Source organism: Oratosquilla oratoria, chromosome 8 (genome assembly GCF_046742065.1).
Source record: "Oratosquilla oratoria isolate Oo_2021 chromosome 8, ASM4674206v1, whole genome shotgun sequence".
NCBI classification, from domain to species: Eukaryota; Metazoa; Arthropoda; class Malacostraca; order Stomatopoda; family Squillidae; genus Oratosquilla; species Oratosquilla oratoria.
Genome location: NC_134784.1, coordinates 58,756,622 through 58,784,542, shown reverse-complemented (window position 1 = coordinate 58,784,542; position 27,921 = coordinate 58,756,622). Strand labels below are relative to the sequence as shown.

Sequence of the window (27,921 nt, the reverse complement as noted above, 5' to 3'; positions counted from 1 at the left end):
GGTAAAGAGTTGGGGATGTGTATATGTAAGATTACAGCATTACCCTTAGATCATTCATATACGAACTCTGAGAAGGTAATAGCTGTCGATCACGAGACCAACACTAATCACACACACACACACACACACACAACCTAAACTATTTTACAGATATGTGAATGGTAAACTAAAAAACAAACAAGAAATAGAAAAGCTGCGCAAAGGAAGTCATGAAAATACAAAAGAACAAGAAATGGCAAAAATTATGAGCAACCATTTCAAATCGGTATTCACAATTGAAAACACACCTAACTCTGAGGGAATAGAGACAGAACCCCCCCCCCTTAAAGGAAATAACTGTAACAAAGAAGGAAATCAGCGACCAAATAAAAAACATTGATGTCAGAAAATCGCATGGTACAGATGGAATTGTAAATAGGATACTGAAAGAATGCGTAGAGGAGTTAACAGATAAAATATACACTATAATCAAATACTCGCTCAAAGAAGGAAAGGTACCACAAGACTGGAAAAATGCAAGCATTGTACCAATATATAAAGGAGGAAACAAGAAAGATCCAACTAACTACAGACCGGTCTCCCTAACAAGCACAGTAGTAAAAATATGTGAAAAAGTGATCAAAAGTAGATGGGTTAAACACCTGGAAGAAAAAAACTATATTGAACCCAAATCAATTTGGATTTAGACAAGGAAGATCATGTACAACAAACCTGATCTGCTTCTATTCGAGACTAATAGATATAATACAAGAGAGGAATGGATGGGCAGACTGTGCCTATCTAGACCTACAAAAAGCATTTGACAAAGTACCACACAAAAAATTAATAAGAAAATTAGAATCAATAGGTGGCATCGGAGGTATATTATTAGAATGGATGGAGGACTTCCTGACTGGGAGAAAAATGAGGGTAGTAATTAGAGACAAATACTCGAAATGGGAAGAAATTATAAGTGGTGTCCCACAGGAGTCGGTGCTGGCTCCAATCATGTTTGCCATATATATACTGTATATGACATGGATGAAGGAGTTGGATGTTATATGAATTTCTTCGCAGATGACGCAAAAATACTAAAGAAAGTAAGAACAGAGGAGGACTGTGAATCATTACAATCAGACCTGAACAAAATCTGGAAATGGACTCAAACGTGGGAAGTGAACTTCAAAATCAACAAATGTAGCATAAAGGAGTTTGGAAAAAGGAAAAACAGAATTTAAGAAAATTATGAAATTGGTGAAAAAAAGAAATAAAAAATGTGCACTAGGAAAGGGACCTTGGAGTAATAATCAGCAAAGACATGACACCGGATAAACATATCAACAAAATAGTCGGAGAAAACCTTCAGCCTATTAAGGTCAATGAAAGTGGCATTTGACTATTTGGATGAAGAAATGATTAAAAAATATTTGTTACATTGATTAGACCAAAACTGGAATACGCAGCGACACTATGGACACCCAGCACTAAAAAGAATATAAGGAAATTAGAAAGAATACAGAGAGCGACGACAAAGTTGGCACCAGGCCTTTCCAAATTAACATACGAACAAAGATTATCCAAACTGGAATTACCAACACTGGAACAGAGAAGAGAAAGAGGTGATCTACTGACTATCTACAGAATCACGAAAGGAATGGAAATCCTTGTTAGGAATGATTTACTAAAAAATGACAATGGAAAAACAAGAGGTTATGAAAAGAAACTCAAAAAGGATAACTATAGAAGAGATTTGAAAAAGTAGCTTCCCACACAGAGTGCTGGATATCTGGAATATCTTAGATAAAGAAACAGTGTGTGCAACTACTATTCAAGATTTTAAGAAAAAACTTGATGCTGAAAGATACAAAGACGGGTCACCACGAGCATAGCTCCCTTCCCGTGTAATACAATTAGGTAAATACAACTAGGTAAACACACACACACACACACACACACACACACACACACACACACACACACAGAGTCACATTTTCTGTCCACTTGCACGTAAGATGACGACCTTTTCCTATAACCTAACCTAACCCAACCTAACCTAAACTAAACTAAACTACCCCAGCCCAACCTAACCTAACCCAAACCATCCCACTCACCTAACACAACTAAACCCAAACCAACCTAATCTAACAATCTAACACAACCTAACACAACCCAATCCAACCCAATTTAACCCAACCCAACCTAATCCAAACTACCCTAACCTAACGTAACCCAACCTAACGTTACCCAACCAAACCCAAACTAACCCAACCCAACCTAACTTAACCAACCCAACCCAACCCAACTCAACCTAACCTAACCTTATTCCTTTTAACGGCATCCGCCCGCAGATCAGGTGGAGTTCATGATTGAGAACAAGATCGACAACAGCATTCTGAGCGCCACCTCAAGCGCCGTCACCCGCATGAAGGCCGACATGGAGACCTACATCGAGCACTCCAAATTCACGAAGGACTGGTCGGCCATCTTGCTCACCCTCAAGATGGACACCACCTTCAATGACATCCTGTAAGTCGCGAAGCTACTTTGAGGTGGTGCTTATATTATGTGGTAAAGGTACATTTTCCTCGGTGCGATTATCGCTCAACGATGATCGTTCGTGGCCCAAAGATGATCATCAAACGATTGTCTAAAGCACTAATTCTTTGTTTTTGAATGATGGGGCTGTTTTACTTCGAGCTACAAAGTGCGAGGCTGATCATTTTAACCGAATCTCCCAATGCGTTTACCCAAATATGATAATGCCAGGAGGGAGGGAGGATGATCGTCACCCGCCGCCATTGGCTGTGGTGGTAAGCTAATAATCGCACCGAGCAAGCCTTACCTAGGCTTTTGACAATGCGGTACGGGACTACAGGAATATAGAACATTTAAGTTTATTATATCATAGGTGGGACGTGTTGAAAAAAAATGCTTTACGGTAAATTGACAAGTTTTAAGATCACTTGAATAGTCCGACTGGGCCAACTGATGACATGGGTCGGAGAAGACGAAATATTCTACATGAAAAATTTATTTGATTTCTCAAGAGACTGGTGAAGTATATTAGGTAAATGTGCGCGGGTGTTAACTGAATTCCATTCGTAGAGTTGGAGTGCAGGTAAAACTACCCGCTTTACATATTGGGTCAGCACATAGAATTATTTTCTTTTATCAGCTCGGACTACTATAGTGTCTTTCACAAGGAAATTTCCTTTTAGTTCAGCACATAGAATTGTTGTTTTTCTTTTTTTTCAGCTCTGACTACTATGGTGTACTTCACAAGGAAAAATCCTTTTTGCAGTACCTAGATATGGCCACCGCTAGGATGGTTCTTTGGCAAACGACTGCCCTTCGCTACATTCAAGAGCTGGGACTCAACGGGCAGGTGAGGTTTAACCCTAAGCACCAACTGAGACGCAGGCGACACAAGCGATGCAGTACAGAACAAGACAGACTTCCTTTTGCTGAATTGAAGTACAGTATGAACTTCTCTCTCACTTGAAATGCTGAGGTAGTACATCTAAAAGCTTGCCTGTGTTGCTTCCGTCTCAGTTTGCTCATAGGCTAACATGCAGGGTCATTTTCGTGGAAGTTTTGGCAGAATGGGAGTCTTGTATTGGTTTCATGAGGAAAACTACATTAGGTATCTGCAGGAATGAGAATATATCCCAGGGGCGTCCCCAGGAATTTTTATAGGGGGGGAGCAAGAATTTTTGTAGGGGGGGGGGATATTTACATTACACGAGTTGCAGTTTGACTCATCAATTATAAACTGATATTCTATAACTCAAAAATCTGACGAAATCATACGTTACAAGCGGCATTTTCAAACACCCTGGATTTCTAGGGGGAATAACTACCCTCCCTTGCCCTCCCCCTCCCCCTCCGGACGCCCATGCATGTCCAGACTACATAAAAGATACCGGGAGTGTGATTCTTTCGAGTATCACAATTATATAATTAAAGATAGCATCCTCCTCCCTGTGTGCACTACTGAAGAGGACTGCAATTAGCAGTCGAAATATATAGACAACCCGTCTCTAGTCTTTTCATTGTTAGTGTAGGGCCAGGAATTTAATTGAAATGTCATTTTTTTTTTATTTGCATTGAGGGTAAATTTTCCACCGTGATGTCATTAGAACGTATTCGTATGTAAGCATAGACTAGGAACTTTAGATTTAGGAGGAGAAAATTTCCAAACCTTCAGTTCAGGATTCCTTTAGAGGAATAATTTAGGGGATTTATGATACACAAATGTTACATCAAGATACGAAGTAACGGAACCTTGACTCGTAGTACGTAGTGTTAGTCGGGGTTTTATCCAGAGATACGAAAGTTCAGGGCCATTGTGAGGTATCATACGTGGAGCTTATTCAATGCAAATTACTTGAATATTGAAATCAATGAACATATCTGGATATGCATTTTCATATATTATGAATTATCAAGTGAGGTGAGTGCTAACCCAGACCCTCCCTAACAGGGGGAAAAGGGAGTGTAAACAAACACCAAACAGAAAATAATCACAGCGATATAGTAAAGATTTTAGTATCTAGTTAGGTTATGAAGTAGGTGAAGTAAACACTGAACAGGTGGCCAGACGGTTAGATCATAATACCCATGCTTTCTATCTACGCCATTGAGGCGTTGGATTATATAACCCCCTCCCCCAACACCCTACCTCTCTAGTACCTCACGGTTTCATAGATAATCATCCAGGACGGGTTTTAGTTCATTTCTAATAATTAATTTCTAATAGTTTAAATCAATTGTGTCTACTGTAATAGTGAATATAATACATTTCTGTGTCAATTCTATTTTTATTACAATTTAATCATTACATAAATCAGTAAATCAACTGATTGAAAACTTGAAATTTTCTTTAATTACTCATCCTGGAGTATACAACATAACATCAAAGCGGCCTTAAAGGGGAAGAATGGAATAAAACCGTGGTTGGTCAAAGTACATGTGTCGATATATATATAGATATATATATATATATATATATATATATATATATATATATATATATATATATATATATATATATATATGTATATGAATATATATATGAATATACATGTATATATATATATATATATATATGTATATATGTATATATATGCATATATATATATATATATATATATATATATATATATATGTGTGTGTGTGTGTGTGTGTGTGTGTGTGTGTGTGTGTGTGTGTGTGTGTGTGTGTGTGTGTGTGTGTGTGTGTGTGTGTGTGTGTGTGTGTGTGTGTGTGCGTGTGTGTGTGTGTTTGTATGTGTGTGTGTGCGTGTGTGTGTGTGCGTGTGTGTGTGTGTGTGCGTGTGTGTGTGTGTGTGTGTGTGTGTGTGTGTGTGTGTGTGTGTGTGTGTGTGTGTGTGTGTGTGTGTGTGGGTGTGTGTGTGTGTGCGTGTGTGTGTGTGTGTGTGTGTGTGTGTGTGTGTGTGTGTGTGTGTGTGTGTGTGTGTGTGTGTGTGTGTGTGTGTGTGTGTGTGTGTGTGTGTGTGTGTGTGTGTGTGTGTGTGCGTGTGTGTGTGTGTGTGTGTGTGTGTGTGTGTGTGTGTATGTGTGTGTATCCATATATAGTGGTTGGGGATGGTGGCAACGTTTACTAAACAAATTAATCCATATTAACGTAGGATTCCCCAATCACATTGTATGGATATATGTATGATAAGTGATCATCCTCGTACGTGGTTCTCTGGATTGAACACTGATGAAGGCGTACTATATATCTCGCCCATCCATTCATTGATAAATCTATTGTAGTTGCCGAGTGTGACACTGTATATATTTGGTATAACAGTGGTGGGATCGACGCCCACTCGTGAATAATAAATAATAGTTGCGACGGTGGCACTACATTAGGCCTCATTGTAATTCACTTTGTAAATATATATAAAAGTATTGAATTATGTTACTTGTTTGGTGGACAAAAAAAATGATACAGAAGTATCCCATTACTTTCTCAACTTGATGAAACACTGAGAGCAAGAGACTAGATTAGCGCAGATTTTCTCGAAGTGATTTTCTCGAAGCCTATGAACTTAGACATGTCATTTAAGGCGTTATCACGTTGGGCTATTTTCCTCCAACCTTCAATTAATCAGCACTTTTTCCGCCGTAAAATCACTCTCTGGCAAAGTATTTTGTTTTCTCAACAATATACATAGGATGTCAATTGATACATTGGAGGAAAATGATTTTCCTCCATCAGGAAATCTGCTTCATTAGTCTGCGGACAAATATGTGATAACGCTTTAACACAGCATCAAGTCTTGGTCCTTAGCCACTTCTTACATGAAGCTTCTTTCTTTCGAGACAGTTCTTGTTGTAGGGTAATAATGCGGAGGAAGGGAGGAAAGTCTATTAAAAAGATACAAACCCCAATCCGGTTTAGATTTAATAAGAAAATAGGCAAGAACTTATTTACCAACAGAGTGGTTAACAAATAGAATACACTTACTGTAGTAACAATGTAATGAGCGCTGAAACTATTGGTTGTTTTAAGAGAATATATATAACTTTTCGGATGCGGACGAAAGGTAGTATAGTATATGGAACTGCCTAGTGTAGGCCTTATGGTCTCTTGCAGTCTCCTCCATTCTGTTCTTATGTTTTTAACCATGTAGTGAGCGCTGAGATTATTGTTTGTTGAAGGTTGGGTAACTTTATTGATGCGTATGACAGGTGGTAAGGGACATGGAACTGCATAGTGTAGGCCTTTTGTTCTCTTGCTGTCTCCTTCATTCTTATATTTTTATGTTAACCCCAACCAGGTGGGGATGTTCCATCAGACATGGCTCCCTCTCTTTTGCCTAACTCGAACATCTCAACTGTCCTTCACAGACTCCATTGAACAATGTTTGTGACATTGTCCTGATGTGGCGTGACACTTACGAGTTCGAGATGGAGCGGGTCAAGAAGGACCTCATACCTGCCATGGATACGTGGAGGAAGAACTGGGAATCAAAGGTATGTGGTCAGGATGTTCAACATATTGAATAATTTTCAGAGCATGAAAGAAATTCCTGTAAAATTTCAGAATCACACAAACACGGATATCTAACATAAAATTTACGTTGTCCAACAGCTCATAGCCTTTATATTAGGTTATGAGCTGTTGGACAACGTAAATTTTATGTTAATTTTATGCTAATCTTACCTAACCTAAATTAACCTAACGTAACAATTTTATAGAAAAAATAGGTCTTTCAAATGCAAAGTAGAAATAAGTGAAAAGTGTGTTTCCGTGATACTGTAATAGAACCGAACTCGCACGGTGTCTGTGACCATTCCGTTGGAGATACCACTCACTCTGACACAAACCATTACCTTTTTATTTCGTCGTGTGCTGTTACTCCATTCTTGCCAATCTGCTACGCCCATCTTCTGATCACTCTTAACGTTATCTTCCCATCTTTTCCGGGGTCTTCCAGGTAAACTTCTGCCATCCCTAACACGTCGATCCATCAATCTTTTAGGGAAACGGTCTTCGACATCATAGCCAAATCCCCAGTCCATCTGCCCTCTGGCTTTCACAACTGCCATCACGCAGGGCTTAGCATACATCTCCCTTAGTTCTCGATCGTGCCTCTTTCTCCACTGTCCCGTTTATGGATCGGCGATCGGGCCTAAAATATTTCTCAGCACAACGTTTTAAAAAACCCTCAACCTTTGTTCCATCTCCACTCATTGCCCACGTTCCGCATCCACAAAAAAAAAAAAAAAAAAAAAAAAAAGCTTTATAATAGTATCTTATCTTTGTTCTTTCTGCTCTTTGGAGGCACCGGTGAAATGTAACAGGATATTCGGTTTAGATTCAAGAAGGAAAGAGACAAGAACTGGTTTACCAACAGAGTGGTTAACGAATGGAATAAACTTTGTAACCATCAAGTGAGCGCTGAAACAACTGGTTATATTAAGAGACTATCAGATAACTTTATGTCTGGGAACGAGTGGTGGTAATGGCCATGGATTTGCTTAGTGTAGGCCTTATGGTATCTTGCAGTCTTCTCCATTTTTATGTTCTTATGGACCTTAATGACTTTTTCCTCCCCACCATAGATGCAATTGGTCTGCCGGGAGACTTGCGACGACTACTGGGGATGGGGTTGGGACAAATACATCGACTGCTACGTCAGAGATGGGTAATGTAACTTATATGTAATTGGCAATTTCTGACAAGTCTATCGAAAGAAACACCATGTGAGGACGGAGTCTTTATTGGTAAGACGTTCCGCTTGTGATATACAGCTTTATCAACTACATAGTCATGGCACACATATGAGGCGTCCAGAAACAGTCATCCCTACCACTTTTTCTGGTTTCAAGTTCAAACCGGATCGTGAAAGGTATGAGCCCCTCTGTTTCTGGACGTCTCATATCTAAGAATAATTAGGAAGAGTTTAACCATCCCTAGTCTCCAATGACCTCCTCCCGTTCCCTAGCTTTTCCTATTCATTCCCAGATATTTGTATCAAGACTATTTACTTACAGTGTATGTCTTTTTTGACTGAAATACACGGTACTTCTACGCGTGCTCTTATGAACGCAAAATTCTATTTACGCGGTTAGATTATGGGGAAATTCTTGTTCCTATTTACGCGGAAATTTTCTGCTTACGCGGGCACATTGGTGTCCATTACTGCGCGGAAAATCAAATCCCGCGCCGCCATCTTGCTGATGTCACCATTCACGCGCCATCTTTGTTGTGTGCACGACTGGTCCTTCTTTCGGCGCCTACCCCTCGGTATTGTACTGTTTGTGCCTTTAAAATGCCCCCAAAACAGGTGAGAAATCCTACTGAAGCTGGTGCTCGTAAGAAAACCAGCATCACGATTGAGAAAAGAGGGAAGTGATTGCCAAAGCTGCTCAAGGTTTACGCGTGTGTAAGCTGGTGAGAGAGTTTGATATGCCTGAGTCAACAATAAGAACCATTCTTTTAAATAAAGATAAAATTTTGTCATCTAATATGTCTAAGGGTATAAGGTATGTGAGCACACATAAGAGGCCAGCATTGTTGGACGAGGTGGAAAGGTTATTGCTTGTATGGATATAGGAGAAACAGTGTAAGAGTGACAGCTTGAGTGAGGAAATGATTTGTTCAAGGGCTCGCCAAGTGTATGCCGACCTGCAGCGGCAACAGGCTGGTACCAGTGGCCAGCTTACACCACCTTTAGTGCCCTTTACATCCAGTAGGGGGTGGTTTGAGAAATTTCGGCAACGTACGGGCATCCACAGAGTGACACGGCATGGTGAGGAGGCAAGCGCGGACACGGACGCAGGTGAGGCGTTCGTCAAGGAGTTTGAGGAGCTGGTGCGTCATGAGCGTTACCTGTCACAGCAGGTATCTAATTGTGATGAAACAGGGCTCTTTTGGAAGAGGATGCCTAACAGCACCTACATTACTGCTGAGGAGAAAGCTTTGCCGGGGCATAAGCCTATGAAAGACAGGCTTGCGGTGATGCTGTGTACTAATGCTAGCGGCGATTGCAAGATCACGCCGCTCGTAGTGTATCATTCGGAGACGCCACGAGCATTCAAGAGGGGCAACGTCCTGAAGAGCAGAGTTCCAGTGATGTGGCGTTCCAACCCGAAGGCGTGGACAACCCGACAGTTGTGCCAGGAGTGGCTCGAAGGGGCATGCTGCCCTGAGATCAAGAAGCTTCTGCAGGGGAATGGACTGCCACTGAATTGCCTCCTGCTGCTGGATAACACCCCCAGCACATCCCCTCGACATGCAAGCACATCTTCCCCAAGACCTGGATTTCATCACAATTAAATTCCTGCCTCCGAACACCACTTCCATTCTGCAACCGATGGACCAGCAGGTCGTTTCTAATTTCAAGAAGCTGTACACGCGTGCTTTGTTTGAACGCTTCTTCAACGCTACCACCGACACACTGTGAGAATTTTGGAAGTACCACTTCAATATTTTGCACTGTGTCAAGATGATTAGCAAGAGCTGGGAGCAGGTTAACATCAGGACTCTACAGGCAGCGTGAAAGAAGCTTTGGCCATCATTTGACAGGGAGCGGGACTTCGAGGGCTTTGTGCCTGCTGGTTCATCGGTCATCTCGGAAATCGTTGTGCTAGGGAGGGACCTGGGCCTGGAGATGGAGGACGGGGATGTCGAGGAGTTAGTAGGGGAGCACGAGGATGAACTGACCACCAAAGAGCTGAAGGAGCTGCATCAGGAGCAGGTCGCCGAAATGGCCAGGGAACAGCAAGAGGTTGAGGGAGACGACGATCGTGTTCAGGGCACCACCATGGAGGAGGTGAAGGAGACCTGTCTAATGTAGAGGAAGTTCTACGAATTCGTGGAGGTCACACACCCGAACCAGACACTAGAGAGCCGTGTTGCAGGCCAGTTCAATGAACTGGTTATGCCTCACTACCGCCAAATCCTGCACACACGGCGCCGGCAAGCAATCATCACAGAGTTCTTCCAGCCTCGTGCCAAACGACAGCACCCTAATGAGGGTGCCGCTCCAGATGAAGGAGCACCTTTTCCTTCAGAGGGGGGTCAGTAAGCCCCCACCACTCCACCACCTCCTCACTCCCATCCCCCTGCGCAAGCTGCAAGCCTTACCATCGGTAGGTACAAAAGATGGCTTTTTTCATGATATTTTTTACCTTGTAAGTGGTCTTTAACATTGATTTTTTGGGATTAATGTTGCAAGAACATCATGATCATACCTACTTATGTCCGTTTGGTGACAGGCTTCATCATATCAGAGGGAAAAAAAAGTAGACTTTTTCGAGGTTGGGAACGGATTAATTGAATTAACATTGATTTCAATAGTAAATAGCGTTTCCATTTACGCGAATTTCTATTTACACGGAGGCGTACAGAACGGATTAATCGCGTAGAGGTACCACTGTATATATATATATATATATACATATATATATATATATATATATATATATATGTATGTATATATATGCAAGCAATCACATCACCGTGATAAAGAAAATGCAGAATGAATACAGAAGGGAAGCTTTATATATATATATATATATATATATATATATATATATATTATGCATATACCACAATTATGTACATAATAAGGCTATAACAAACGGAACGTCGTACTAATAAAGGCTCCGTCCTCACATGCTTAATTCTTATTTTCTATTTACTTATTCATCTATTCTTATCTACCATTATTTATTGTTTTCCAATGATCGTTCTCATTCATTATCTAGATGTTCATGCACGGTCAAGAGAATCTAAAGCCTATTGACACGGGGCTAGTTTGATAACTACTTGTGCTAATTTCAAGTTAACTTACCCGGCAAGCAAGTGTTGACACTAGAATAATTTGGAGGCAAGTTTACTAATTTTCCATTGACATTAGGCAAGTAGAGGGGTAGTTTACAAGTCGCTAGCGGCTACTAAACTAGCCCCGTGTCAACGAGGTTTATGTTAGATTCGGTATTTGTACTGTGGGTGGGTGCTGTGCGCGTAGGATCCGGAACATTTCTTTAGCCCCTTCCCCCGTTCCTTACTGCCGCTACGGACATGAATCAAATCCAGTGACTGTAGACGAAAATAGATTATAGAATGTTCAGTGTGTATTGAACAAAATGGGAATGTGGTCCACGCTTGTCATTTCCAAAATTATCTGGCCCACTGGTGGATAATAATTTGGTGATCTCTAGGGTAGAGAATAGTGGTAACGGGGGATATCAATGTGAGCAGACTTAAACAAATCTCATTAGAAAAATAAGTAAATGAATACATAAATAACCACGTCTCCATTTCTAGGTACAACGGGCACAACTATCCCAAGTCGAGTTACCAGTGCACTCACAATGTAAGTAGCAAGAAGGTATATCCAGATGAAATTGCGGTATTGGAACTTAATTAGGTATGAAGATACACAAAATATGCTGGATATGTATTTATCATAGATGGCATTTAGGTTGAAAATGTAAGATTTTAATGTGTGTGTGTGTGTTCACCTTGGTCTTTGGATCACGTGTTGGACTCGTGATCGACAGCTATTTCCCTCCCGGAAGAGAGCTCAGAGCTCGTATGACCGATCTATGGGTAATGCTATGACCTTGCACACACACACACAACTCCCCGCCCACGAGAGTCGGAGTAACGACCCGAAGCGCAGCGATACCGAAATAATTTCGGCCCTGGGCAGGATTCGAACCAGGTGCTGACGCACCTCCGTGCTAACAGTCCAGTACTCTATCACACACACACACACACACACACACACACACACACACACACACACACACACACACACATATATATATATATATATATATATATATAGATATATATATATATATATATATTATACTATATATGTATTATACTGCAGCTGTCCCTCCGTTATGCTGTCCCCCGCCCACCCCTTGTACCATTTCTCTAAATATTCATTTCCTTTCTTCGCCTAACCCTGTGTGTGTGTGTGGTGGGGGGGGGGGGGGAGGTGAAGAATAATGCCATCAAGTCTTCCCACTTGAGTTGTATAAGGCCACAAAAAGGACAGGGATAGGACTAGGCATCCTTCTCGCTATAGCCCCATAGGGGACATTCCTTGGAGAGAAAAAAAAAAAAAAAGTAAAGTCATATGAGGATCTAAGAGGAGTTTTCGGTTTGGGTCTTTTAATGTGCGTGGATGTGGTACATATGAGAGCAAAAGGGAAGAGATAGGCAGTATGTTTGTGAGAAAAAAGATGGATGTGTTGGCATTGAGTGAAACTAGGTTGAAATGGAGGGGCGAGTATTAGCTTGGGAGTGTAGTTGGGAGGTTCTCAAGAGTGAAGAGAGGACGAGAGAGAGAAGGGGTGGCTATACTAGTAAGTGAAGAGATAGGTAAGCGTGTAGTGGAGTGGAAGGAGGATTCCCCAAGGTTAATGTGGATGAAGGTAAATCTGGGAAGGGACATGTGGGTTTTTGTAAGTGCATATGGGCCTGGTAGTGACAAGAGTGTACAGGAAAGGGAAGTTTTTTGTATGGATTTAAATGAGTGCATAGAGGGTTTTCGGAGAAATGTTAATGTAGTAGTATTAGGAGACCTTAATGCTATGGTAGGAAATGAACCAATAGACGGAGTGGTTGGGGAGTGTGGAGTTCCAGGAAAAAAATCGTAGTGGAGAGTTGATGGTGAAGATGTCCCTAGAAAGAGAGTTGGTGAGAGTAAATACAGTGTTTAGGAAGAAAGTCAAGCATAAGTACAAATGGGAGAGGGTGGTGGATAGAAGGGTGGTAGAGAATCTCAAAGAATTCTATAGTTACATTAGAGATGAAAAAGTTATTAGGAATCACATTGGTCCACTATTATCTGCTGTCTGTCAACTTGAATATTCAAATGAAGGAATGTATGATATTTCAATCAATTATTTTAGGATCTCGGCGTAATAATCAGTAAGATCTAAAACCATTTAAGCAGTGTATTTCAGCCTCTGAGGAAGCAACTAAGATTCTAGGACTGATTGCGCGATCTTTTGACTTCAAAAGTCCATCACTCATTAACAAGCTATATAAATTGTTAGTTTATTCACATTTGGAATATGTTGTTTCCGTATGGTCACCGAATCTCATTAAAGACATTGACAGATTGGAAAAGTACAACGGCAAGTCACAAAACTGATTCCAAATATCAAAAATAAATCATACGAAAATCGACTAAAACATATGAATCTATTTTCCCTAAAAAAGTGTAAACTCAAAAGTGACTTGATACAGGTCTTTAAGATTCAATTTAATTTGGAAGTGGGTAGAAACAACTTCGCCAACCGTGTAGTTAATGAATGGAATAAAATTCCTGCGGAGGCAATGCAATGTAGTTCAGTTCGAAGCTTTAAGACTCATTTAGATAAGCACCTAAGCAAGATGTTGTAATGGCTATCATTTATTTTATATTATTTTTATTTGTTTTGTTATCATTTGTCTTTATTTGCTTCTCATTTATTATTAGTTATATGTGAATTTATTACTATTTACTCTTTACTTGTTTGTTTATTATTTAGCTGTACCTATGCATTTATTTCATTCATTGTTATTTACTTTATTATAATTCTATTTATTCATTTATTTATATATTTATTTATCATTATTATATTTTTTTCGCATCCGACCTTGATATGGACCAAAAGGTCTCCTGTCGGCATGCTCCGCCTATGTAATCCTTTGATAGAGCGTTAATGGACTATAAAGTGGTTAGAAATAATTACTGTCAAATACAAAATATGAGTCAACAATGCATAATCTAATTAAATCAATGATAGTGGTGGTAGGTAGTGGCAACTCAAGTTTCTTCAATTCTTCTTCAAGGTACACCAACAGATCAAAAACAGGTACACGAGTAAATAATGAAGTAACATCATAACTTATCAATTCAAAATGGTAATTTAAATTTAGGTTATTAAGCTTATCAACTAAATCTACATTGTTCTTAATGTGGCTACTGGAGATGAAGCCTACAAGAGGTTTTAAAATGGACACAAGCCGCTTAAATAATTTATAACTGGCAGATCCTATGGAACAAGTAATAGGTCTCACTGGGTTATCAGGCTTGTGGGTTTTGATTAATCCATACTTGTATGGCAGAGAAGGTGAAGTGGATGAAAACTCTTTGATTAAATGGTCATGACCTTTTAAAAGTTGTTTCAATTTTGATCTAAATTTGTTGTTGACGGACTCTAAAGGATTTTTCTTTAACTTAGTGTATGTGTTTTCATCACCCAATAAAGTTTCCATTTTGTCAATGTAATCGTTCTTATTCAATATTACAACACTATTACTATTATCTGATTTAGTAACATGCAATTCTTTGGCATTCTTTAAAGTGTTGTACTCTTTGAGAAAACGTTTAGGGCAAGTGGGCTGGTTAGAGTTAGACAAAGAATTATAAAATTTGCAAAGGTTTTGTGTGTGTGTGTGTGTGTGTGTGTGTGTGTGTGTGTGTGTGTGTGTGTGTGTGTGTGTGTGTGTGTGTGTGTGTGTGTGTGTGTGTGTGTGTGTGTGTGTGTGTGTGTGTGTGTGTGTGTGTGTGTGTGTGTGTGTGTGTGTGTACATACATATATGATAGTACAAAAATACAGTATTTCATTCCGTGGCCTAAATGTTCTGTTACTGTATCCTGATGGAAACATCAAGCCGTAGCTGTACTGACCCGTTACCCTTTTCCTTCACCCAGACATGTTGGTCCAATGTCTGCAACCAGTTTTGTTCGAATAAGGTGTCCGAGCAACAAGACGAAGCCGATGCCACATATCTTCAAATGATGACGGTTCCGGACACTTTCGTGAAGAATATGGAACAGGTAGGAGCTCAAATGTAGTAATTAAAATATGTGGCAATAGACCCATCCTTGACTTATGCAGTACAGTTTTGGTCTTCGTCCTACAGAATGGTTATCAATTCACTAGAATCAGTACAGAGGAGAATAGCCAAAACGATACAAGGGTTTGGAAATTTATCTAACGAAGACAAATTTAGGTTTAAGAAGAAAATAATCAAGAACTGGTTTATTAACAGAGTGGTAACTAATGGAATAGGCTTAACAACCATGTAGTGAGTGCCGCATCTATTACTTGTTTTAAAAGAAGATTAAATAACTTTATAGATGGAGATGATAGGTGGTAACAGACATGGAACTACTTAGTTTAGGCCTTATGGTCTCTTGCAATCTCCTCTGTTCTTATGCTCCACTTCTCTCCCGTCCTTCGTTTCCTCCTTCTATTCTACCTCCCCGGTCACATCTGGCAGTACACTCTTAGCCCCCATTTCACTCTCTCCCTCCCTATTTTCCATTTTGATGAAATGTAGACTACCTAGGACAGACCACCCGCTCGCATGGGATCAGTTTTTGTGAGAGTGGAAGAAAAATCTGTAGAAAGATAAAATTATAGTATTGTATAAAAGGAGGGCGGCTATTGCCACGTCCAGCACATTTGAGGGACATTCATCAAGGCTTATATCGTGGTTGAGGTGGCATGTGGCAGGAGAGATGGACATTGAGGCTTGGATTGAGAAAAATGGTTGAAGACATAGGTAGAAAAGCAGAAAAACTGAAAAATTTGTTCGACCTATGTAACCTTCTTTGGTTGGGAGTTACATAGGCAGGACTTAGTGCGGGCAAGATAAACTCTCAACGACTCCTTTTCTTCTCATTTTATTAATAATTAGAGTTTATCATGATTTCATCGTATACACTATAGTCACTATTTACAACACATCACTGGCACACGTTTGACTTGGTTATACACTTTTGTCTCTAGACCACCTCACACAATGTTCTTTTGAGTTAATCTCTGGAGCACCTCACACCGAACCTGCTCTCTCGAGACATGCACGGCCTTTTTGTTGACCGGAAATGTCTAGTCAGCTAAAACTTGGTGTTCTAGTCACTTTATCATTTGGAATTTTCATTTATAATATTATAACTCTATAGTTACAGTATTATTTTGGGGTTACAAACTGTTATCTGTTATATTTACCCTATGTAATATGTTCAGGGGGAAAGGTTTTAGGTGTATTGTGTTCCCGTGTGTTAATGCGGGTTGTGGCTGATGGTATCCATTATGTGTGTGTTCGTATGTCCATGTGCGTGCCTTGTGGGCGCTCGGTTAAATGCTGTGTCAGCTGTTTCAGCGGATATGTAGGCGACAGAGAGTCTAGGTGATGATTGTGACACCGCTCACAATGCGTGGGAATGGTGATGGTGTAAGTGGTGTATACACCTATGCGACTCCACTTTATTCTTTTAATGTCTCTTACCCTACCCCCCGAGTCCCTAATCTGACTGTTCACATTCCTCTTCAATTCTTACCACTTCTCTTCGTTTCCCCTCTGTTCCCTTCTTTATTCTCTCTGAATCTGAGGAACAGGGCACTGGCGCGGCACCTGGCCCGGCACCTCACCCTTCCAAGGCCATCCTCAGCATCCTGAAGGTGGCCACCCCTGGCGCCACCTGAGGTTGAGGGTTGCCCTCTATTCCTGATCTCCTTTGGGCACCGCCACACCGAACAGTGGCATCACCTCCTGTTTTATGTGTGAATTGTTCCGGACTCCATCAAAGTTGAGGATAGCCCCGGAGCAATATCGACGCTATCACACTGCAGCACTCTTTTTCCTTTAACTGTTGGAACAGATTTGCAGCACACAGGTTTCGGGAAGAAGTCTGATATGCTGGAGTGAAAAGAATTTTCCTTCAGCATATCAAATGACATTCTATGTATTTTTGTTGAAAAAAAAACAAAATAGATTGTCATGGTGATTTTAAGGCGTAAATAATTACGGAAGTGGGCGGTACGGCCGATTAATCGGAGGTTAGCAGAAAATAGCCTAGTGTGATAACCTTTAATATTGCCCTTTCTTCCACACGACCAGCTCAAGACTTCGAAGATGTACGACTACGTGAACGAATGCGAAGCCGGGTCTCCTCCCTAGGCGCTCGAGGACGTCGCCGCTTAGTTCCTCCTTCTTCTCTTCCACGATTCCAAGGACGATATCAGCTCACGTGATCAAAGTCAAGGTCAAGGTCAAGGGCAATAAGGAGGAGGAGGAGGAGGAGGAGGAGAAGGAGGAGGAGGAGGAGGAGGAGAAGGAGGAGGAGGAGGAGGAGGAGGAGGTGGAGGAGGAGGAGAAAAAGGGCATAAAATCATCGTTGTCAACCCATGAATAATTTTAAACACAAATTATAACTTTCAGCTGTTCTAGTAGATAAAAGAATGTACTTAAACTCTTTGTAGGGTTGATTTTCAACGACCTATTGGTAAATAAAGATTTGAAGTAAGATTCTATTAGCTTTTCTTTTCATATGCCAAGAAAGATCAAGTCTGTTTGTGCGCGGGAAAATATTCTGTACTGAATGTAGTGCTGAATTCAGTATAGCGATGCTGTTTACCTCACTTGCGTAAATCCTGCGCATGGAAATGATTATGGTGGCCAATAAAGTCACTGAAATCATCTTATTTTTCCCCCGAAAATTTTACCTAATTCATAAAGACTAATGCAAATAAAATTCCATTATCTCCTCTATATTGTATCAAAATTCCATACATGTATTTGTAACAATGAGGCAGTTATTAAAAATAATCCCCATCAATGATTTATGGACCACTATACAATGATACAATACAATGCATAAACGGTCTGCACAAACTCGCATACGCACACAAACTAAATTGGAACCACTGCATACTCCAAATTAGGCCTTATCGGTGTGACTAATATTTTCTTTACCATTTCTTCATCCAAGTAAGTAAAAGCGCGCGTGCGTGCGTGTGTGTGTGTGTGTGTGTGTGTGTGTGTGTGTGTGTGTGTGTGTGTGTGTGTGTGTGTGTGTGTGTGTGTGTGTGTGTGTGTGTGTGTGTGTGTGTGTGTGTGTGTGTGTGTGTGTGTGTGTGTGTGTGTCTGTGTGTGTGTGTGTGTGTGTGTGTGTGTGTGTGTGTGTGTGTGTGTGTGTGTGTGTGTGTGTGTGTGTGTGTGTGTGTGTGTGTGTGTGTGTGTGTGTGTGCGTGTGTGTGTGTGTGTGTGTGTGTGTGTGTGTGTGTGTGTGTGTGTGTGTGTGTGTGTGTGTGTGTGTGTGTGTGTGTGTGTGTTGTATACAACTTTCAACACTACAAAACTACGTACCTGTGAACGGCAGGGAACTCATCGAACCCTGAAACGTACAATGGCATCACAAAGCATCATGTATCTTTATGAATATGTAATTATTTCAATTATTCATATTGGTTTGGATATTTCATGTAACTCAATTTATGACTTACCGTGGCCTTGGGGCCACTTGGAAATCTTCTTCGTCTTTGTTCTGGTTAATGACGGTGATGTGCGCAACGAACTTCGGGCGTGGCATGGAGGGTGAGTATGGGAATGGGAAAGGATAAAGGTATGTTGAGGGGAATGGTTCTCTCACAGAATCCCCTCACTGGTTTAAGACACGCTTCATCGTATATGCACTTCACACATGATATATATGAGGTCTGTGATTGGGGTGAATTCATATCACCCTAGTCACAAATCACTAACACTTTTGGTCAATTACATTTCTTGTCTCGGACTTGTCTTGTCCTCAACTCGTACTCAAATCCTATTCAACTATTGCTCAACTGCGTATATGGGCGAGAGGGACCTCTCTTGGTCCCGAACGCCTAGTGACCTTTGACCTCTCGTTGCCAAGGGTCTATAGGAAGTACAACTTCACCTTAACTGAAGTGAAAATGTTGCACGATACATATATTATATAATCCCCATGCATGGGAACTATAGATGGGTAATGCACCAGAACCAATACTCAAGACGGAGAAAACACCAAGTGGTAAATAAAATGATTAATAATGAAAATGACATATCGGTAACTCGACATTCCTGAGAGGGGTTAGAACAACCGGCTTGGGTAACTAAGGGGTGTCGAGTCCTTACATAATGTTTTATATAATGTTTTCGTATATAGAAACAAAAATGATAGGCCACTCTATCTAAATGGAAAAAGTAAGACTGTATACTTTGTTATGCATGTTTTCATATACTAAGTTTCTAGAATATAAATTTCATACAGCTTGATATGCTTAGTTGCTGTATTTCAATCTTAATCCTAATTCTACAGCTATCAATTCACTAAATTAACTGAGGCCGTAACCACAGATGTGTATATTACTTTGTAATGATAGTCTATTTACTCTAAAAAATGCCTCTGTCGGGATTTATTCCCGACAGTGAGTGAGTGTGTGTGTGTGTGTGTGTGTGTGTGTGTGTGTGTGTGTGTGTGTGTGTGTGTGTGTGTGTGTGTGTGTGTGTGTGTGTGTGTGTGTGTGTGTGTGTGTGTGTGTGTATGTGTATTCACTTGGTCTTTGGATCACGTGTTGGACTCGTGATCAACAGCTATTTCCCTCCTGGAAGAGAGCTCAGAGCTCGTAGGTCCGATCTATGGGTAATGCTATGACCTTGCACACACACACACACCCAACTCCCCGCCCACGAGAGTCAGAGTAACGACCCGAAGCGCAGCGGTACCGAAATAATTTCGGCCCTGGGCAGGATTCGAACCAGGAACTCCAGGCCACTATCGTGGCAGTTCAGTGCTCTACCAACTGCGCCACCGAGAGAGAGAGAGAGAGAGAGAGAGAGAATGTGTGTGTGTGTGTGTGTGTGTGTGTGTGTGTGTGTGTGTGTGTGTGTGTGTGTGTGTGTGTGTGTGTGTGTGTATGTGTGTGTGTGTGTGTGTGTGTGTGTGTATTCACTTGGTCTTTGGATCACGTGTTGGACTCGTGATCAACAGCTATTTCCCTCCTGGAAGAGAGCTCAGAGCTCGTAGGTCCGATCTATGGGTAATGCTATGACCTTGCACACACACACACACACCCAACTCCCCGCCCACGAGAGTCAGAGTAACGACCCGAAGCGCAGCGGTACCGAAATAATTTCGGCCCTGGGCAGGATTCGAACCAGGAACTCCAGGCCACTATCGTGGCAGTTCAGTGCTCTACCAACTGCGCCACCGAGAGAGAGAGAGAGAGAGAGAGAGTGTGTGTGTGTGTGTGTGTGTGTGTGTGTGTGTGTGTGTGTGTGTGTGTGTGTGTGTGTGTGTGTGTGTGTGTGTGTGTGTGTGTGTGTGTGTGTGTGTGTGTGTGTGTGTGTGTGTGTGTGTGTGTGTGTGTGTGTGTGTTTACCTAGTTGTATTTTGCGGGAGAAGAGCTATGCTCGTAGTAACCCGCAGTTGTATCTTTCCGCATCCAGTTCTTTCTTAAAATCATTTATAGTTTTAGCATCCACTATTTTCTCTTTCAATTTGTTCCATGTATCTATTACTCTGTGTGGAAAGCTTTTTTTCGGATCTCTTATGTCTTTCATAAGTTTCTTCTCGTGTCCTCGCGAAATTGTAATGATAGGCCATAAACGTATTCCTCATGATGGCTTGGTGTAGCCCCTCCCCCCTGAACATACACAATACACACACATTCTGGACATCCTAAAACAATACCTGGTAGACCATGGAACCCACGAAGAGAGCTCGCAGACCAGCGAAGTGACGGGAAAGTGGCAGGAATGGGACACAGAGACAGTCTTTCGTAGTGCGGAATAAGTGGCCAGGACACCATAGTGAATGAGTGCAAAATGGAACAGGTGGACGAACGAGTGCCACTTCAAGTGATAACTGAAGTGCAAAATGTTTATTTATTTATTTTTTAAGAGTAGTGTATTAATCTATCTTAAGTGAGGTGTTTATTTTGAGTTGACGATAGAAGATTTTTTTCTTTTTTTCTGTGCAAAAATGTTTTAGTTTTATGCCAAGTAGAATGTTTAGTTATGTTTATCAACTGTGAATGATCACTATATTAAGTCCTAAAAAAGTTTTCTGGAAATTGTGTGAAGGGAGGTACAATGCGATGACGCCTATGTGTGTGTCACGAGCTGCGAATGGGATAAACAAGAATGGCGGCGTCGGTTTCTTGATTATACTTATTTTGTAGTTGTAGCTAAGTGCCCCTCGTATTCTGTGAACAGGCTTGATCACGTTTTCTGTGACTTTATATTTATTCTGAGTGAAAGAGAACAAGTATAACAGCAGTAACTTTATATTTTGTAATGCGCCTATTGTGATGCACAAATATTTGACTCGCATTGAAGAGGTCAAGGGAAGGTAGAAATACCGATATGAACCTTGGGGGAGTGTCATTGTAGCTGATTGTGTGACACCAGGGAGTTTTGATGATGGGCGCAACCCAGATGGACTGGGCACGGCCCCGTTCAATGTTGGATGAAGGAGATCTTTTAATTCGAGCGAAGTGTGCACTCGGCTTGACAATCGGTATGCATGGTTGGGGGCAGCGACTTCAGAACCTGGTGGGAAATCGCTAGTTTGCCCGGAAATGGAAGCTGGAAAGCTAAAGTTAGGGCATGAAAGAAATAAGCAAATGTGAATGGGAGGGTGTAAGAGATAAATACAGGCAAAAATAAGAATGTCTGAGATCCTTGTGGGGATGATCCGTACAGCGAGATTCCAGGTTTAGTTCGGATGTTAGCGACCATGTCCACTGGCCAGCCACTGAGACCTGTTGGGGAGCCCTCTCAGCATCAAGGTGAAAGAAGAAAAAAAAAAAAAAAACTCACGAGGTACGTGAAAAATTGATGGACCGACAGGTGTCACCGGAGAGATGGTTAACACAACCCAATCAAACGGTAGACCTCCTCAGGTCTGGGGAAGCTTTCCTTTTTGAATGGCAGTTAAGAAAAAAATCACACAATGTAGAATTCTTGTGTCCCAAAGGGACACGTGTAATGCCAAGATTTTCGTATATATATATATTATATATATATATATATATATATATATATATATATATATATATATATATATATATATATATATATTATGGTGGTTCGTAATGATGATTATATAAGATATCTGGAAATAAGCTCAGTAGCTTCATTCCAACTAACTGTATATCGTAAGGTGGTCCCCACCTTTCCCCGGGTCTACGTGACAAATGCGTAGTTCGCGGTTAGCAATAAGTACAACCAACCACTCCTCTTCACGCCAAAACGTATACACCAGCGTGGTTAGCAGAATTGTCTGAACCCGAGAAGATAATTCCATGCCTTAGATTATCTACAAAAATTCCACAGACAGGAGACTCTGTAGGTTCTATAACATGATTTATATGCACCTCCAGGAATACCCCCCAAATAGGTGAGGTCGAGCTAGGTAGGAAAATGGAAAGAGGTTTAGGAATGGGAAGCCGCAGTCAGAAGAACTAATTGGATGTCAGTTGAGGGCATGGGAGCATCACCCTTGGAGCTAAGCATCACTCACCTTGACATTTGGATCCGACAGAACAGGTCGACCGATACCCTGAAAAAAATCGCCAATCCAAAGCGTACAGAATTTACCCAGTTATATTAGTATATTGTATATATATATTAGTATATATATATATGTATATATATATTAGTATATAGGGGAATAATATATATTATATTATATATATCATACTCCATATATATATATATATATATATATATATATATATATATATATATATATATATATATATATATATATATATATATATATATATATATATATATATATATATATATATATTAGTATATAGGGGAATAAGAGCAGTGTGGCCAACACTGCTCACTGTATGCTGAGGTTAAATTAAAAATTAGGTGTATGAAAGAGTTTGCAGCCTCGTGGTGCCCATCCTCGTGGGGCTTTAGTTCTATCATGGTAACAGAGCTCTACCATAATTATTTTCATGTGTTTAACTGCCTTAGTATAAATTGGACTTTGGTCAGAGATCCTTTTAGTTGGCTGTAATTATATTCGTATGTACTAAGATAAGGGACATGAAGATTTTTATGAAAGTAGCAGTTGCCGACAAGACTGACGAGTTAAACACCATATGTGGACGGAGCCTTTATTTGTACGACGTTTCGCTTATTACAGCTTTTTTCAAGTACAAGTTGACATACACATGCTTGAGAACGGGGAAAGAAAGAAGTAGGGGGGGGGAGGAAGGGGAGGAGAGGAGGAAAAGGGGGATTGAATACTGGGAGAGGTTGAGAAGGCTGGTCCAAACGTCCGCAGGCAAATTGCTCACAAAGGGTCGTTTAAAATTTTGTTGGCCATGGGTATTAGAGGAATTATGTGGGGTGAGATGTTGAACATGCCTCTATTTTGCTCAATAGTGTTCGTTCCTTGAATGATCGCTGCTTCCAAACACTTCTTGCAGATCTTGTCGGGTTCCAGTCCATCAGATGGTTTTCCCTGTTCCTATGTGTCACACATGCATTGGTGGTGACATCATGCCTGACGTCGTAACGGTGTTCACGTATTCGTGTATTCAGGTCGCGTGACGTTTCTCCGGTGTAAGCTTTATCACATCCCGAGTATGGAATACGATAAACACTGGCTTTGGTGCCCAGTGTTTGGTTGTTGTATGTTCTCGTCCTCGTGATGTCTTTTACTGTCCTGCTGGTTTGGCACACTACTTCCATATTGGTGATTCTTAAAATGAGTCAGGTTAGTGGCAACGTCGCTGGTTGGCAACACGAAACGTTTTGATGTGCTGCCCTGCTGCCTACGACTTTCCCGAATCTTAGCGGCCTGTTTTCTACAATTATAATTATCCAAAAGAAATTCTGGAAATTTTATTGTAAAAAAGCCTCTTTAATAAACCTGCACTCTTCTTCTAAGTATTTTGCACTGCATATCCTGAGTGCTCTAAGGAAAAAGACTCCTTTCTTGGTCCTAATGTCATGGTGGGAGTAGAAATTAATTAAATCGTTTTTGTTAGTGGGCTTTCTATATACTTTAAATTCCAGCTGGTTACCATGTTTAAAGATGTGTGTGTCCAAGAAAGGATGAGAACTGTGGATTTCTTCCTCTAGGGAAAAATGAATGGTGGGCTCTACTTCGTTTAATGCCGTCTGCAAGCGATGAAGATTGAATCGCCTGGATGTGACGAGGAAGACATCGTCCACATATCGCAGCCAGGTCACATGCTCGGGAACGATGTTAGCAAAAGGTCCTGTTTCTAGAAATTCCATAAACAAATTGGCCAAGACTGCACTTAACGGAGAACCCATGGCAATGCCAAATTTCTGGTGGAAATAGCGGTCCTGGAACTTGAAACAATTAATTTCAACACAAAGTTTTATCAAATCGACAAAGTGGTTGTGGGGCAAGGGGAAGTCGATTTTCTCCTTCTCGATTCTATCTCTAAGGAGCTGTATTACCTTATCCGAAGGAACACGTGTGAAGAGACTTTTCACGTCCAGGCTGGCCAACTTCTTGTTTCTGGCGGAGATATCTCGGATTCTGTCTAGTAGGTCTCCCAGTATTCAATCCCCCTTTTCCTCCTCTCCTTCCCTCCCCCCCCCCTACTTCTTTCTTTCCCCGTTCCCTCTATTCCTCTTATTTAATCTCAAGCATGTGTATCTCAACTGGGGAAAAGCAGGAGAGCTCACGCCTTACCTGGGGCTAATCAGGAACGCGCTCTACACGCGGGAAGTGAACTCTACTCACTTCCCGTAAGATACACACACACACCTCTCACGAACATAGCCACGACCCACACACAAACATCTACACTTACTTTTTCTTCGACTAAAATTCGCTTCCTTTCGAACTTTCTCTTATACTACATCTCATATTAGTTTACCTCCCACTAAAGATTTTTCCGTTTTTTCACCTTTCTCTCCTACTACGCCTCCTACCATTCTCTGAACTTTTGGTGATTGTAATCTGTTTTTAATCCCGGCGTCGGCACCGCCGTCCAAGCTCCCAGTCCATTTCTCCCGAGCCACGACCACCAACAGCCCCTAATCGCTCGCTAAATCGCCCGGTGGCAATAGCCCTCTTTTATACACTACTATCTTTTCATTTTCTTACAGACATTCTTTCCCTCCCACAAAAACCGATCCTGCGCAAGCGGGTGGTCTTTCCTAGGAATTCAGAATTCAGAGTACTTGAAAAAGCTGTAATAAGCGAAACGTCATACAAATAAAGGCTCCGTCCACATATGGTGTATAACTCGTCAACATAAAGATGTAGTAATTTAGAATAAATAAAGTAAAGAAAATTAATAATGGTTATTTCAAAACCACCATCACAGTAGCAATAATTTCACATGCATTATTCAACTCTTCATAAGTGATCTCTCCATACTAGATTGAAAGCATAACACCGGTGTTCACTTATGCAGATGACCAAGCACAGCAATTACAGAATATCTGCTAAGAACACCCAAGCTTACAGAAACTAGGACAATTACTCACAATGGAGAACTCATCTAAAAAATCAGCAGTAACACTGCTCATTAAAAGGAAATGAATGAATTTTAAAAAAAATAGCAAAACTAATTGTCTACACTCTTCCATTGGAAAAGTACTTCCAAAATCCTGGACCTGACTTTTGATACATGACCTTTGGCTCACACATAAAAGACGACCTGACATCGAAAAAACTATATAAGAATAAAATAAACACATTAAGAGTAACAAACACAAGCTTTGGTCAGCAGAGGGACACTTTAATCTGATGTTAGAATTTTTTTCAAGAATTACATCTAACTATGCTTCCACAGCACCATTATTACCAATTGGGGGCATATGCCAGGGAATGGTTTGTTTCCCTCACCTAGTGGCACCAGTCCCCGCGGTCTCTCTGAGCAGGCTCCCATGCAGCCACCCACCCTTACCACTCCAAACAACTTTTGACATGTTCGATCAACTTGCCCCATCGAGTCAGGTGAGGCAACTGTCCTTCTACTGGTAACATGTAACTTAGTACTACCTGCTGCAAGATCTGATTGTTGGCGACTAAATTGGCTACCCCACTGGTGAACCACAAGTGAGGAGAGTGTGTTGGACATCCAGATAGAGAAAAACTAAAACCATCAAAAAGACAGATGAACTTTTGAGTCAACAACCATCCAGCCCTGTTATGGATCACTAACCTACATGTTTGCTGTGCATAGTATCCCTGCAGTTTTGAGATGGGAGTACTGGAGGTTGAATGATGTCCCAGTGCCATGGTTGCACTGAGGTTTCCCAAAGGGACTGGCAACATGCCTCTTTGATTGTCTATTCAGGCCAGGATGAGTGGACCCTCTTACCTTGGAGAGACAAATTGGCTGGACTGATTGCCTTGAATCTGTGGGTCAGGCACATTCAGAGTCAAGCAACCACTGCCTGGGCCAACACCACACAGTCCGCAGCTGTCATCCTCTAGTGTCAAAGTGGTGAGTGTGTATACTTTTCCATAACCCCTGGGGTTATTGGGATATTATGTATACTCTAATCCTGGTCTCCCCTTGGGCTCAGTGGTGGGTGGAGACATTGGAGAGTGAATCACAAGCTCATGTTCATGGCAACCATACTGGACACATACGGTGGGAACCGGCTTACAACCTGTCCCCATCAAAATCACTGAACCCACTGTGCAGGGTGTTACAAATGAGGCACAAACACATCAAGCCAGACCTGGGGTGAACCTCTGGTGGGCTCTCTTCCACAGCATGGTTCCTAACAATCAAGAAAAAATGTAACATCCTACAAACTACACAAAAGAAAGTATTGAGAATAATAACTATGTAACAAAACCACCCTAACAGAACATCTGCATACAGAAATCAGATTCCTACACAGAACATCAGATGAAAATACCGAGTACATTTTTATACATGAACCGTAAACCCTACTTATATCTTACTGCATAAAACAAAAGTAGCTAACTAAAAAAATAAATAGATAAGACAATGTGAAATAAGATAAATAAAAAACAAAAGCTGAATACTACTGAAATATGTACCTGCACCAGACAACATATCCAAAAATACTTTCACACTCAGATCACAAAACAACCACTTCAGGAAAGACCACTGAACCTCCTACTCAATCTCTTCTAGATACTCCCAAAGAAAAACTCCTCCAACAATAGCTAGAACTATATTAATATAATTACATTCAGGTCACCATCTAGCACTAACACAATATCAACACAGAATAGGCCTGACCTCAGAAACAACCTGCCTCAGATACATCACAGAGAAGACATTGAACATCTCATCTTACACTATCCCCACCCTAACCATACCAAGGCAACAAAATAATACTTTATCCTCAAGTAACTTATGGGTTAATCCAGAAACAGTTGCTGGTTAACTGGAGTCATGGGTCTCCTACAAAAATTATATGGAGCAATGGGCTGATTGACAGATTGTGAGAGGTTATCAATGACTAAATATAATGTCAATCTCAGTTGCTGCTTCATTCTTGACAGCTCCCAGGTGGGAGCAGGTCCTAGAGATCACTGTTTGAAGGTAATGGGTCAACAGTTGGTCTTATTCTTCCAGATGTTCAATCCCTGGGTCATGTTTCATGATCTTTCTACCATCTTCAGTGAGAGATGAGGCAAAGAGAGCTGCAAGACCT

At 41.0% G+C, this 27,921-nt stretch overlaps 1 protein-coding gene across 1 annotated transcript in view; it reads left to right on the top strand.

Moving 5' to 3' along the window:
• The window catches only part of LOC143027761 (uncharacterized), a 34,962-nt gene extending 17,190 nt beyond the window's left edge, over positions 1-17,772 (top strand). The window contains exons 4-10 of the mRNA XM_076189285.1: positions 2,328-2,505; positions 3,235-3,364; positions 6,840-6,965; positions 8,058-8,140; positions 11,770-11,818; positions 15,167-15,292; positions 17,362-17,772. Coding sequence (XP_076045400.1) covers positions 2,328-2,505; positions 3,235-3,364; positions 6,840-6,965; positions 8,058-8,140; positions 11,770-11,818; positions 15,167-15,292; positions 17,362-17,421 — 752 coding nt within the window. The 3' untranslated portion in view covers positions 17,422-17,772. The remainder of the gene's footprint in view (positions 1-2,327; positions 2,506-3,234; positions 3,365-6,839; positions 6,966-8,057; positions 8,141-11,769; positions 11,819-15,166; positions 15,293-17,361) is intronic.
• Positions 17,773-27,921: the final 10,149 nt, after the last annotated feature.